A 13,758-nucleotide genomic window follows, 5' to 3' on the forward strand; every position below is an offset into this window, starting at 1 on the left:
CTACTTGCATTTTTGCCCTGCATGATGCTCAAGTAATCTCCACCAAAAAAAAAAAAAACCAAAACCCAACAAAAAACAAACAAAAAACACCCCCATGTTTGTTTACATACATATTTTTCACATTTATAGAGGGCTGAAGCTCAGAGCTTAACAAAGCTTCCTATCAATTCTGCTTAAAAAAGAAATAGACCTAATCTCAGAACCAAGTAGAAACAGCATAAATTACCTCAAAATAGCTTCAGGTATTGAAGCCACCTGAATTTCTGCTCTTGGGTTTCAAGTGAGGTTGGGTTTGCTGTGAGGGACTGACCTGAGAACCTGGGGCTGTCTGTGATCAGGGCCCCAAGGAGCTGCAGAAACACACCGAGGGCATGAAGAGAAATGTTTTCCACCTAATCTTGTTACTGTAACAACACCAGTGAAATTTTTAAAGCAGAAAAATGTGATGTTTTAATGCGATAGTGGTGTCCCTTCAGCTCTGTGACAAATGCTATCTGTAGCATGTGCTGCCTGCATTACAATAGTCCTGTAAGCTGGATGGCAGTCCTAGGGAACAGAGCTTCGATTTCCAAGGAAGCTATGACTCCTTGAAAATAGTAATTTCTTGGCTAGATGTGATGATGTTGGAAGGTTATCCTTTTCTTCCCCTCTTTCTAGCCCATCTGAGCCTTTTTTCTCTGTTTTTTTCTTCTGTCACTTTTAATTCCCCAGCTCTAATCCCTGTCTCTTTACTTTTCCTGTTTTTGCCTTAAAGTTGGCGTTCCCCATCCATTTTAAACCACTTCTGCTCGAAACTTTACATTGCTGGTATGTCTTCTTCCCTAGCAAGAACAGGAGCAGAGTTTGCACACATCTCAGACACAAGCACCAGAAGTTGCAGTTGCTTTCATGCAGGACAAGCTACCAAATCTTCCTTGTAATCCAAATTTCTCAGGTTAGGCTGGCAACAGCAGCCTGAGGATCGTAGAGGTGGAGTAGTTTGGGTTGGAAAGGACTTGTAAAGGTCATCCAGTCCAGCTCCCCTTGCAGTGATCAGGGACATCTTCAGCCAGATGAGGTTGCTCAGAGCCCCATCTAGCCTTGCATTCAACACTTCCAGGGATGGAGAATCTACAGCTTCTGTGGGCAGCCTGTGCCAGGGCCTCACCACCCTCGTAAAAAAAAAAATTCTACTTTATAGCTTATTTAAATTGACTCCACTTTTCAGCATCTTTATGTGATGCTCATTGAGCCCTGCAGGCTCCCAGTATAGATTTTTGTTGTTGCTAGAAAACAGACTGGAAACATCCAGCAGTCACCTCTTGGCTAAAAAACTAAAATTGTAAGCCAGAAATTAAGTGGAATTATGTTATTTATATTTGTGAAATATCCTATCAATTTGTGTATTTTTAAAGTGTGACTCTCATGGTTTCTAGGGATCCTTTCTTGCTTCCCCCAAGACCTGATCTGTCTTTTACTTCAAAACCTCCTGAAGTTTTGAAGAGGAGCTGTGAAATGGAGATCCTTAATTTCATTCTACTGCAGCAGCTCAGCAGCACAAAGACAGCGCTGCCCCTGTTTGTGTTTCTCCCAGTCGGATTTCTGTACGCCTGAGTGCTAAGGATATTTTTTTTACTTGAAATCTTGAATTCTGCAGAGACCAAGGGCTTATTTCTCAGGAACACCAGGGAAAATTTCTTATTCTCCCAGCAGGATGGAAATTTCAAGGTCTGAAGCTATAATGTATGTAGTCTTTCAACATCATTAAAAGAGGGGGTTTCTGCCAGTGCCACCATGATGCAAAGCAAACCCTCCTGCCTGTGAATCCCAAATCAGTCAGTGCTGTGGTGTTACAGTGGAGGTAATTTGGCGGCTCTGGGAATGGGGGGAGAAGGTGAGACCACTAAACTGCTGGGGGGCAGGTGATGGACCTTATATCTAGCTTTAATGTAGTTTTCAATGACACAATTTACCTTAATTTGCTCATTTTTCTCAGTTTTTAAGGTGCCAAGGGGAGTTCAGGATAGGGTCTCCAGGCAGGAATCCCTGATCACTTAGAGAAAAAGGGCATTATAGTGCTGTAATGACTGAGATGAGGCAGTGCTGGGGTGGAGCCTAGCTCCATCCTACCCAAATTCTGCCCTGGGCAGTACATGGTGGGATGGACGTTATTTGCTTGACCTGTGACTGGGTCTGAATTAAACCAATCAGGTTTTGGTTTTTATTATTATTTAGGAAATGTGAGGATGTATCAAGGAAGATGCTTCATAGAATCCTGGAATGGTTAGGGTTGGAAGAGACCTTAAAGACCATCTCATTCCACTCCCTGCCATGGGCAGGGACACCTTCCACTTCCCAGGTTGCTCCAAGCCCTGTTCAACCTGGCCTTGGACACTTTCAGGTATCCAGGGGCAATCACAGCTTCTCTGGGAGCCCTGTGCCAGGGCCTCACCACCCTCACAGGGAAGAATTACCTCCTAACAGCTAATCTAAATCTCTGCTCTTACAGCTTAAAGCTTTTCACCTTTGTCCTATCACAATCAGCCCCTACTTACCTCACAGCATTAAAAAACTCCCCAGGAGAAATATCTGGCTTTGTTTGAGCTTGGAGGGCTGCATGCTCCTTATCGTGGGTGGGAGGAGACCCAAGTGATGGGCAAGGTGACCCTCAGGATGCAAACAGCAGCAGGATTCCCCCAGGAGCCGAGTGAGCAGCTGACATGGGGCGGAGGAGCAGAGGCTGCCCTTTGCCCACTGGCCCATGTGGAAGTGGACTTTGGAAGTGGCAACAGCGAGCAGAGGAAGGGCCCCAGCGGCCTCTGAGCAGGTGTGTGCGGCTGCTGCAGGGGGAGGATGGGGTGGGAACCCCTGGCCAAAAGTTGGGGTGGGCCCTTGGTGGGACTGCAATAATGGCTGCCTGGATATTTGTGGCTGGGAGCTGTTAAGGGAAAGGGTTTACCTGGATGTCCACCTAGAAAGCCACAAACTGAGACACCTCAGACCTTGTGTCTTCTACTCCTGAAATTACCCTAAAGCACCTTAAACTTTGAGGGGGAGGAGTGAGGAGGGGCTCAGATAGCACCTGGCCACCTCCCCTGCACTGGGGAGGCCTGTAGTGGTGGGGACACTTTGGGAACTGATGCTGCAAGAGGAGACGTGGGAGGCTTGAGGGTGACATACCCCTGGCAGCTGGGGCTTCACCCATGTGCCACCCTGGGCTCTCCTCAGGATTTCCTCTTCTGCATGGGACTGCTGGAACAAAACCTGGTGCCCGCTTGGAATTCTTGCTGGAGGTGAAAGGCAGGAGAAAATCCCTGTTTCCACCCCATCCCATAGCTCACAAGAACAAACCTCCATTTCTTCCTGTTTGCTCATTTCTTTGAGCAAGACTCCTTGTCCTGCCCAAAGCTTTGTCAATGTCCCCTCCGTTACTGAATATCAAATGGGGTTTCACTGCTGTGTCCCAGAGGTGAGGGTGATTTCTCACCCTCTCACAGCTTGAGAGGGCTGTGAGTGCTGGTGCTTTGCAGCTGGGAGTGCAGGAGGATCCTACCTGGTTACAAGAGGGCTTTTTAAGATAAGGACAAATTTTATATCAGGGCCTGTAGCAAAAGAGCAAGGGGTAATGGTTTTAACTGAAAAAGGAGAGATTTAGATTAGGTATTGGGAAGAAATTCTTTCCTGTGAGGGTAGTGAGGCCCTGGAACAGGTTGCCCAGAGAAACTTCTCATCTCTGGAAGTGTTGGATTGGTCTGGAAGGTGTCCCTGCCCATGGCAGGGGGGTTGGAACTAGATGATTTTTAAGGTCACTTTGAACCCAAACCATTCTGAGATTCTTGTTCTGGGAAGAGATGGATGTCTGCTGCTTTTAAAGGCGGACCATTTCATCCTGGTATTTTAAGGGGAGCTTCAAGCTAAGGAAGATGTGGAGATGACTTTTTCCTTGCCTCTGGACATTTTGGAAAGGATCCTGGGTTTCCAGGATGCTCCTGAAAAGAAGAGAGTAACTGGCAATGGGCTTCAAAGGGGGCTTTGAGGAGGTTGAAAAACTGCTGATCAAACACACTGTGACTTAAAATTTGCAGGCCACTAAAGCCACCTGGGGCTTAAGCTCCCCAAAGCCAGAGAGGATTTTGTTGGCAAGCTTGTGATGGAGCCCTGGGCCCCTGTCCAGCCACCCCAGCCCAGGGAGAGGCCGGCATCCCGGGGGTCATGGGCAGAGGGGGACCGTGGCCCCCCAGCACCGCTCCGGCGGCAGCTTCTGCACACAGGAGCTCCTCGCCCCGGTTCCTGGCACGGGAGACACCTCCTCGGTCACTCCTGGGATAAGGGCCACCACCCCCGGGATGAGGGCCACCGTCCCCAGAGTGACGCCCGCCGGCCGGCTTCCCACTATGACAGCAGCTACCCCAGCCAGCCCTACTCCAGGTGAGATCCCTTTGATCCCTCTTCATTGAAATCTTCTTAAAATAACAATTGCCCGTTTCACTGCTCAGAGGTCCTGCCCTTGTGACTGCATTGGGACACTACATGTCAGTAGGTGGTGTCCAGCTATTCAAGCAGCCCCATGACTTCTGTATTTAAGGCTGTGTAGCATTTGCAGCTCTGATTTCTTCTCAAAACTGTCACTGCTGTGGTTGCTGTTTGACAAGCTCCGTCTCAGCCCTGAGGTACATTTTTCTTACAGATTTGATAAAATGCAGTTCTTTTTTTCCTAAGTGCAAGATGAACAATAAAAATACAAGCAGTAATATAGGAGCAAGAAGCAGCCTGCAAGCTCAGCTGCTGAAACAGTGGAGAGTGGACAGATAAAATGTGGGCTGGAGGATGCTCTCAGTGCTGAGAAAGAGCTTCCAGCAAATATGGGTTGATACGTCTGAGTTATTGCCCTCAGTGAATTATGGAGTTGGTACGTGGGGTTTTGTGCTGAGGTTGTATGATGCAGATGGGATATTAGGAAGTAAATTTTTTCTCTGAGGGTGGTCAGGCTCTGGTACAGGTTGCCCAGAGGAGCTGTGGCTGCCCTGTCCCTGGAAGTGTTCAAAGCCAGGTTAGACAGGGCTTGGAGCATCCTCGTCTAGGGAAAGGTGTTCCCTTCCCCTGGCAGGGTTTGAAATGAGATAACCATTAAATGTCCCTTCAAACCCAAACCATTCTTGGATTCTAGAAAACTGAGTGTCACCTGAAACTGCAGTGCACAGCTTTCTCATAGGTGCGGATGGTAAAGCATCCAAACCTCCTCCAGCTCTTTCCAGGTGTGATCCTGGCCCAGTTTCTGGCCCTGCCACTGAGCAGGCTTTATTTCTATCACCTTTTCTGCCTCCAAAGGTCCCAAGCAGGAGGGCCTCTAGATGTGACCCCGGCACCCTTTCTTCCCCAGATCAGTATGTTGTGTTGTTTTCCAGGCAGTATCCTGCAGCTGGCTATGGAAATGGCTACCCCTACCAAAGCCACCCGTGGCAGCCAGTGGCATGGCAGGATGACAGAGGTATGGGCTCATCCTTTGGGTATGGGCATGGAGGCAGCTTGCAGGACAAGTGATGCTTTCCCCAGGATGGGTTCTTCTCCCAAGGCTTGCACATATCCAGGGCTCTGTCCTGCCCCACTCCTGGGTGGTGGTGCTCTGTGCAGCACTGGCTCCCTGTTTGCATTTAAGAAATACAAGCAGGAGCTAAGTGCACCCAAAGGATGTTTGATCTTCATTACCACAGCTAAAAATCTGTATCATTGCTGGTTCCAGTCTGAGTTTCATGGTGCTGTGTGATCAGGATGGCCAAGGCCTCTTCTTTGTTGTTTCTAGACTGAGCAGAAGAGGAGCAAGGAAAGAAAAAAGGACATCAGTGCTGTGTTGGCAAATACGTTACGAGGCATTATCATATCTCCACTGTGTTGGGATAATTTGGAAGCAAACTGGGTGGGCATGGCAAATTGCCTGACTCCTGGTTTTTCTTTTGCAACTTCATTGGTGCTCTGGAGTGACAATGCTGAACTTGATTCTCTCTAGACCTGAGACAGGGAGAGTCTTACAGCAAGAGTTACCGGGACCAGCACTACTACAGGGGCTACCACCCCAGCCTGGCCACGGGCCCCCCAGGGCAGGACAGGTAAAGCTGAGAAGTCTGTGCAACCTTGTGAAACCATCTGCTCAAAATTAGTGGGTCTGTGGGTGGTTCAAAAATCTCAGACCTCCCACGTGCCTCCCTTTGCTCACACCTGCAGGACACAGACCTACAACTCCAGTGAGGAGAGCTACATCTCGACTGCCAGGAGGGAAGGGACAAGGGAAGGAACCCTTGGCAGTGATTCAGGGGAAGCTGGTGGCCAGCCCAAAGAGGTAACCTCAAGATGGGCAGGGGTGGAGGACAAGAGTCTCTCAGAGATTTGGGAACAATCCATGTGTCCTGCTCCAGCTATGTTGTACTTGATGCCTGACATTCCCTGGAGATTATTACAGTGGGGTTTTAGTGTTGGTGATCTCTCCATCTGCTGGGCTGTCACTCCCCCAGGTACAGGCTTAGGGGGATGTTCTGCAGTGGAGCTGGGGAAGGGTCTGGAGCACAACCCTGATGAGGAGAGGCAGAGAGGACTGTGCGGCATCAGCCTGGAGAAAAGGAGGCTCAGGGGTGACCTTGTCACTCTCTACAACTCCCTGAAAGGAGGCAACAGCCAGGTGGGGTCAGGCTCCTCTCCCACATAACAAGTGACAGAACATGAGGAAACAGCCTTAAGTTGTGCCAGGGAAGGTTTAGGTTGGACACTAGAAAAAATTTCTTCAACAGAAGGATTGTCAAACCCTGGCATAGGCTTATTTTTCTAAGTTGTTGGGTAAACTCAAGCTGGTGAAGGGCATGAACTGCTCAGATGGGAATTGACTGTGCTCTTCCTTCTAGGCACTTTCCTGGAGTGGCAGAGCCTGCCTCACTGCCTCAGAGCAGGAAATCAGCAGTGTCCCTAGTTTTTGAGCCAGGTTTGTGTGTTCTCCCTTCCTTGCAGCTCTCGGGCCAACCCAGCCTGCTCCTGCAGTACCACGAGTCAGGACTCAGCTCCAGCAGCCATGAGCTCAGCCAGTACATCCGTGATGGTGCCGACCACTATGACCCTGTGCTTACAGGGCCCTGGGATGTGGGACAAACAGGTGAGGTGTAACAGGGAACTCTGACAAGGGGGAAGCAAGGGAATAAATGGCTGGTAGGATATTGGCTGTCTCTCAGCTTGGTCCTCTCCTGGGGGATGCTGTGCAGGCACAAGGCATGACTGGGGGGCTGCGGGGTGGATGAATGGTCTGGGGGTTCTGCCTGGATAGGTGTAGGAGCTGCTCTATGCATCTGCTGCTTTGGGGGACAATTCTTGCATAGAGGGGTCAGTGGATGGTTACTTAAGTTGGGAGACGAGGTTGGGACCTGGTCAAGTCCTCCATAGTGGATGTGGTGTGTGATCAGTGTGAGTGGCTCACAGTGGCCTATGTGTCATTGCAGAGGGGTCCTTGGTGTCCTCCTCGACCCCAGTTGTCCCCTTCAAGTTCCCACAGCTGCACACGGCGCTGTGCTTTGGAGCTGGGGGCCACCTGGTGCTGGTGTGTCCCTACTGCCCTGCTGAGGGACAGCTACCCCGTGTTGAGCTGCACAGCCTGGAGGTAGGACACAGCTAGCCCTCCAGGGCCCCCATCCCCCCTGGAGTGGCTCCTCCTTCCCTGAGGGATGCAAACATGGTTCATAATGAAAGCAGCCTCTTTAGCAGCCTTCCAATTCCTTGCTCCCATCTTCTGTCTATCCCACACGAACTTTTGAGTCTCCATCGTGCCAGCCTCTGCCTGGCTGGTGCTTTCAGGCTTCAGCTCTATAACCCTTGGTACCTGTGACCTGCTCATAGTGGTCCCTTCTCATGGGGACAGATGTGGTTTGTCCCTCCCCAAAGGGTTTATCTTCCTGAGGTGCTCCAATAGAGGGGCCCTGTCCATGCCCCGAGTCTACCACAGCATTCCAGTCTCCTATTTTACCTCCAGAAGAAGGCAGATGCTATCTCAGAAGATATTTCATTATTGGACCTTAGCACTGGAGTTCATGTGACAGCTCAGGATCTGTGCTCTGTGGTTACCTTAGGACAGCAGAGGGTTCATTGGCACTGTTGAATCCTTAGCCAAGGCACTGGCTTTCCAATAGCCCACCTGGGGCTGTTCTGATTGCTGCAGTCCAACTGCTGAATTTATTTTTGTTTTTTTAGGCAATCCTTCATGGCACAGAAGAACTAGAGGAGCTGCAAGCCTTCCCTGGGCCGCTGGCCAGGTACAGCAGCACAGGCAGGTCCAGGAGCTGTGTCCTCCTGGCTGTCTCCTTTGTGAGGAGACATGAGCTCAAGGCAGACTCAAAGGGTCCCTGTGGTTTTGAGTTATCTACAAAGGCCATGTCTAAGTTCAGGTTGGGAGCCCAGCCCCTTTGATGCAGCATGGGTTGGTCCGGACTGTGGGACATGATTTTTTGAATATTCATAGGATGTGGGTTTAGTGTGGTTTGTATATCTGACCTTATTTTGTACTCATTTTGTCTCAGAAAAATGATTTTTTTTTTAGTTTCTTTGTATGTCTAAAGCCCTGGGTCAATCTGTAGCTAAGCTTTTCCTAAGGTTTCTGTCCCCTGGGATGGCTGAGCCACAGCGGGGTCAGACCCAGTATGTACCTGTGGAGAATGGATTTGTAGAGAGTTTTTAGGGTAAAATCTGACAAATAGTTTCATCTAGTGTGAGCCTGGGGATGAGTCAGGGTGTGTGGCATCAGGTTGTCTCTATTTCTGGCCACTCCCAACCAAAGCAGGGAGAGAAAAGAAAAAAGCATTTTCTGGGCAAAAAAAGCTGTATATACACAGAAGCTGGAAGATCTGGAGCTCCCCCTGTGCTCTGCTCCAGCATAAGAAGGACATAGAATTGTTGGAGCAAGTCCAGAGGAGGTTAAAGGGACTGGAGCAACCTCCCTATGGAGACAGGCTGAGGAAGTTTGGGCTGGAGGAGAAGGTGGTGTGGAGACATCACAGCACCCTCCAGTATCTGAAATGGCTACAAGGAAGCCAGAGAGGGTCTTCTTGTCAGGAAATGTAGAGCCAGGACAAAGGGGAATGAGTGCAAATTAAAAGAGGGGATTTTTAGGTTAGATGTATGGAAGAAATCCCTCCCTGTGAGGGTAGTAAGGCCTCAGGTTGCCCAGAGAAGTGGTGGATGCTCTGTCCCTGGAAGTGTTCAGGACCAAATTGGACAGGGCTTGGTCTAGTGAAGGTATCCCTGGCCATGGCAGAGGGGATTTGACTAGATGGGCTTTAAGCTCCCTTTCAACCCCCAGACCATTCTATGATTCTGATTACCACTGGAGCCAAAGGGTACATCTGGAATCTCCATACAGTATGTTGGAACAATTGAGTCAGGATCAACATCTCCACCTGCAGTTTCTCTCTCCCGTCTTAACCATTCTTTCTTTCTAATGGTATGATTATTTTATGGTATGGCAGTGCTTCTGCCTAGTTTGCACATAGCTTAAGGGTTTCTGTTTCAGTCCCAAGGGTTTTCTGTGGTCACATGAGTGACCCTCCACTCCGCCTTCACAACAGATTATGCCTGCTTCTGCAGCCTTGGGCATCCATGGATGTAATGCCAGCACAGCAAATCCAAACTGTTTCTTTACAGATGGAAGGAGGAAAATATCAGGAGGGCAAAGAGTGGATTTGAACTGCACTTTGCATCCCTGAAACACAGAGATCTGCTAAGAGTCACAATAAATTTGAGTGTGTTTGAATTTAAAAGTAGTCACTGGTACTGGGAATCTTCTTTCCTCCAGATCTTGCTTGGAATCTTTGGCATCCCCATCAGTGAACCTGGGGACTGAGCATGAATGATAGCCTAGATTGCTTTGCCTTGGGTTTCTTTGATGCTTCTTTCTGCTGCTTTAGGGAAGATCTGCACAAGGTGGATGTGATGACATTTTGCCAGCAGAAGATAACCACAGGCTGTGATCTCTCAACACAGAGGGGCAGAGATTCTTCTCTCCTCTGGAAACTCCTGGTCCTCCTCTGCCGACAGAATGGGGTAGGTATCCCATGGAAGGGGATGACCATTTTGATCTTGGAAATGAGACAAGTAATATGTCCCTTAGGTGTCTTGATCCAGTTGCTATTTTTGTGGGGAAGAGGTGTACCTAAAGAGGATCTGATTTCCATACCACTATGCCTCAGTTTGATGCTGCCTGGATATTTGGAGCAAATCCTTCTCTGTGATTGTTTTTTTTCTTGGGAACTAACAACAGCCCAATGGTGCCACCTCCATCGAGGAACCAGCACTTGTGCTTAAAAGGAGGCCATTCCCTGAATCCACTGAAATCCACCCAATCCAGTTGATAGCTGCTTGTTGGAAGCAGGTGGATAAGGTCACCAGAGGGAATGTTGTAAAGGTCTTGCTAATTGTGCTGAGTCCTTTTCCTTCCAAACCCGTGTGCTGGTGGCCAAAGCTGGTCCTGGGGGGATGTGCTGGGACAAGGATGCAGATGTAAGGAGGGGGCAGACTGGAAGTGCCATCAGCCTTTGCTCATGGGGCAGTCTCCACGTACCTCCTTCCTTCCCTTTCCCAGTCCATGGTGGGCTCGGATGCGGCTGAGCTGCTGATGCAGGACTGCAGGTGCCAAGACAAGTACAAGAGGCAGGGCCCTGCAGCCACCCTGATGGGCCTGATGGACGATGAGTGGGCATCGCGCCAGCCGGGCACAATGGACCTCATCACCGGGGAGGTCCCTCCCATCGTGGAGACACAGGCACAGATTGTGGAGAAGTTCACCAAGCTCCTCTACTACGGCAGGAAGAAAGTAAGTGGTGAGTGGGATCCAGGACTTGGGGCTGAAGGTTTTTTTCTTGGACCTGTTGGCCTCTTCTGGCAGGTTTTAAAAGGAAGGGGTGGTCAAGAAGTGACTTGTGGTTGTGGGATCAACTCTCCAAGCTGTGTTTGTACAACAGGGCTTATGGTGGTGATTTTCCACCACTGGGAACTGGGAGGGGGTCCCAAGTGAAGATGAGATGCAGAGATTTTTACCAGTACTTGTACCACATTTAGTTTCATAGAGTCCTAGAATGGTTTGCTTTAAAAGGGACCTTAAACTCATCTTGTTCCAAACTCATTTGCAGCTATGTAATCTCACAGGATACTTAAGGCACAAGGAGAAGAAAGGAGGGTTGCAGCTTGGGTGCCCAGACTGGGATCCCATGGCATTGAGAGCTAATAGGCAGCACAGACCTGGAAATCTAGGGGACACAACATTGCTTTGAATGTCCAAGTTCTTGTAAATTTTCAAGGTAGAAAGACAAAGGAACCTGGAGGAGATATGAACATGGAAGAGAATTTTGGAGAGCAGTTATTGGGACTCTTCCCTGAGCTGGGGAAGTGGAGGAGGCGGGGAAGCAGAGTTGGTGCAAACAGTATTTCTTCTGCCCCTCAACTGCAGGATGCTCTGGTCTGGGCCATGAGAAACCAGCTGTGGGGCCATGCCCTGTTCCTCTCTAGCAAGATGGACGCTCGGACGTACAGCTGGGTCCTCACCGGGTAAGTTGGAGAAGTAAAGCAAGGAAGGAGGTTTCATGGCTGGCTTTCCAAGCCTGCTATCCCTTCAGTGCCCCCTGAACTGGAAGCCTTTCCAGAGGGGACAAAGGGGACAAAGAGCATCCATCCAAACAGGCCTGAGTCTTTCAGGTTTCCCAGTGGACAGGGGAAAACAAGTGGGGGGCTGGAAAGCAGGAGGAAAGCCATTCTCTGGAAATGGAGTGTTAATTTATTCTGAGTCTTTGGCTTTGCCCATGCGGCCATAGCAAAGACAGCCATGGGGCAGGGGGAGCTGAGCCTTCCTCACTGTGATTCAGCCTACTCCCAGCTGTTATCCCACTTGTATGAGCATTTTCAGGTGGAATTTAATGTACTTATTCTGGATTGGGTTGATCCCTTCAGGGAGAGTTAAGCAGAAATTTTCTGTCTTGTGGAACCCAAATCCTTTTAAGGAGGTTTTATGCAGTGTTGTCCTGGAGACCTGCCTTCTCTGAAGATAATACAGACCATCGTCCCCAGAGGTTGATGATCCTCTCTGTCTCTTATTTACAAGGGCATGGAGTATAGGGCAGGGAGGAATGGCTTGAGCTGAAGGAGGGTAGATTTAGGTTAGATGTTGGAAAGAAATTCTTCCCTTGTGGGTGGTGAGGCCCTGGCACAGGTTGTCCAGAGAAGCTGTGACTGCCCCATCTCTGGAAGTATCCAAGGGCAGGTTGGACTGGGCTTGGAGCAGAAGGTGTCCCTGCCTATGGAAGGAGGGTTAGAGTAGAACGTGCCTTCCAACTCAATTCATTCTTGGATTCTCTGAGAAGCCCCTCATGACATCAGTTTCCTGGGGCATTTGGGATGTGCTTTGGGAGGTGAATTAAGGTTTGGGGTCCTGGGGTGCAGCCCTTCTCTGCTGTCTCCTCACAGGTTTACCAGCACGCTTGCCACCAACGACCCACTGCAGACCCTCTTCCAGCTCATGTCAGGAAGGATCCCTCAGGCAGCACTGGTCCGTGAGCAAGAGGCTGGCCCTAGCATGTGTTCCCCAGTGCTGTCACCTGCTTGTGACACCCACCTTTTGGTGACCATCTCTGCTCACCTTTGCCCTCCTCCTCTCCCTCCAGTGCTGTGGGGATGCCACATGGGGTGACTGGAGGCCCCACCTGGCTGTGATATTGTCCAACAAGGTTGGAGACACGGAGCTGAACCACCGAGCCATTGTCACCATGGGAGATTCTCTGGGTGAGCTGAGATCAGTGGGAGCAGCCGTAACAGGGCAGGCACTGCAATGTCACCATGCATGTCCACACTGAGACGGTTGTGCCTGTACCCCTGGAGCTGCAGTGCCTGTGTGGTGGAAGAGATGAGATGCCAATGGATCCTCAGATGAATCAGGGGCAGGCACATCCATTAGCTGCTCTGGAGCAGGTGGGCCCTTGGAAGGTGTAGGTACTGCAGGGACTAAGCCTTGCTCCCAGTGGTGGGATTTTATGCCAATACTGGCACCCTGCAATAGTTGGAGCTGTCCCTGCTCAGGCTTACCCAGTTCTACCATTGAATTGAAACCTCCTGAAACAAAAAGCAGCAGCTGGGGAAAAGAGACAAAAAACAGGGACAAGAGAGGGATCAGGGTCTGTGTGGGCAGGAAAGTAAGCGTTTTTGTGTGAGCCTGAGGGCCACCAAACAAAGCTGACCATGTGGCGATGTCTAATTGTTTGTCTTTTATCTCCCATCCAGCCAGCAAGGGAGCAGTCGAAGCAGCTCATTTCTGCTACCTGATGGCAGATATTCCTTTTGGTTACTTTGGAGCAAAGGCGGATCGCATGGCCCTGCTGGGCAGCAGCCACCGGTGAGCAAGCACTGGAGGCTGGGGTTCTTGCCAGAGTCACCTGTCCCACGTTTCCCCCATCCCTGGGATCTCACTTTTACACAAAAGCAATTCCTGGTTGGGGTTTTTCCCGCTGCTAATGTGCGCTCTGCGTGGGGCTGTTTGGAGAGGGAGCTCTGGCCCTGCTTGCTGACCCCGCCCCTCTCCTCTGCAGCCAGGCGTTTTCCCAGTTTGCCAGGACAGAGGCCATCCAGAGGATGGAAATCTTCGAGTACTGCCAGCAGCTACGCCAGCCCGAATCCTTCCTGCTCCCCTTCCAGGTAGTGGATATACTCAACTACATCTTGGAGTAGCTCAGACTTGCCCCAAAACATGCACCCATCTCCCTGAAGCCTGGAATT

At 50.0% G+C, this 13,758-nt stretch overlaps 1 protein-coding gene across 1 annotated transcript in view; it reads left to right on the top strand.

The window, feature by feature from the left end:
• Window positions 1-13,758, top strand: part of SEC16B (SEC16 homolog B, endoplasmic reticulum export factor) — an 89,486-nt gene that overhangs the window by 23,434 nt on the left and 52,294 nt on the right. Inside the window, exons 4-17 of the mRNA XM_033068079.1 lie at window positions 4,065-4,407; window positions 5,385-5,467; window positions 5,984-6,083; window positions 6,199-6,313; window positions 6,973-7,114; window positions 7,455-7,612; window positions 8,200-8,261; window positions 9,909-10,044; window positions 10,583-10,813; window positions 11,447-11,544; window positions 12,457-12,538; window positions 12,654-12,771; window positions 13,267-13,378; window positions 13,572-13,677. Coding sequence (XP_032923970.1) covers window positions 4,130-4,407; window positions 5,385-5,467; window positions 5,984-6,083; window positions 6,199-6,313; window positions 6,973-7,114; window positions 7,455-7,612; window positions 8,200-8,261; window positions 9,909-10,044; window positions 10,583-10,813; window positions 11,447-11,544; window positions 12,457-12,538; window positions 12,654-12,771; window positions 13,267-13,378; window positions 13,572-13,677 — 1,821 coding nt within the window. The 5' untranslated portion in view covers window positions 4,065-4,129. The remainder of the gene's footprint in view (window positions 1-4,064; window positions 4,408-5,384; window positions 5,468-5,983; window positions 6,084-6,198; window positions 6,314-6,972; window positions 7,115-7,454; window positions 7,613-8,199; window positions 8,262-9,908; window positions 10,045-10,582; window positions 10,814-11,446; window positions 11,545-12,456; window positions 12,539-12,653; window positions 12,772-13,266; window positions 13,379-13,571; window positions 13,678-13,758) is intronic.

The sequence above is a fragment of the Catharus ustulatus genome, chromosome 9 (genome assembly GCF_009819885.2).
Source record: "Catharus ustulatus isolate bCatUst1 chromosome 9, bCatUst1.pri.v2, whole genome shotgun sequence".
NCBI lineage: Eukaryota > Metazoa > Chordata > Aves > Passeriformes > Turdidae > Catharus > Catharus ustulatus.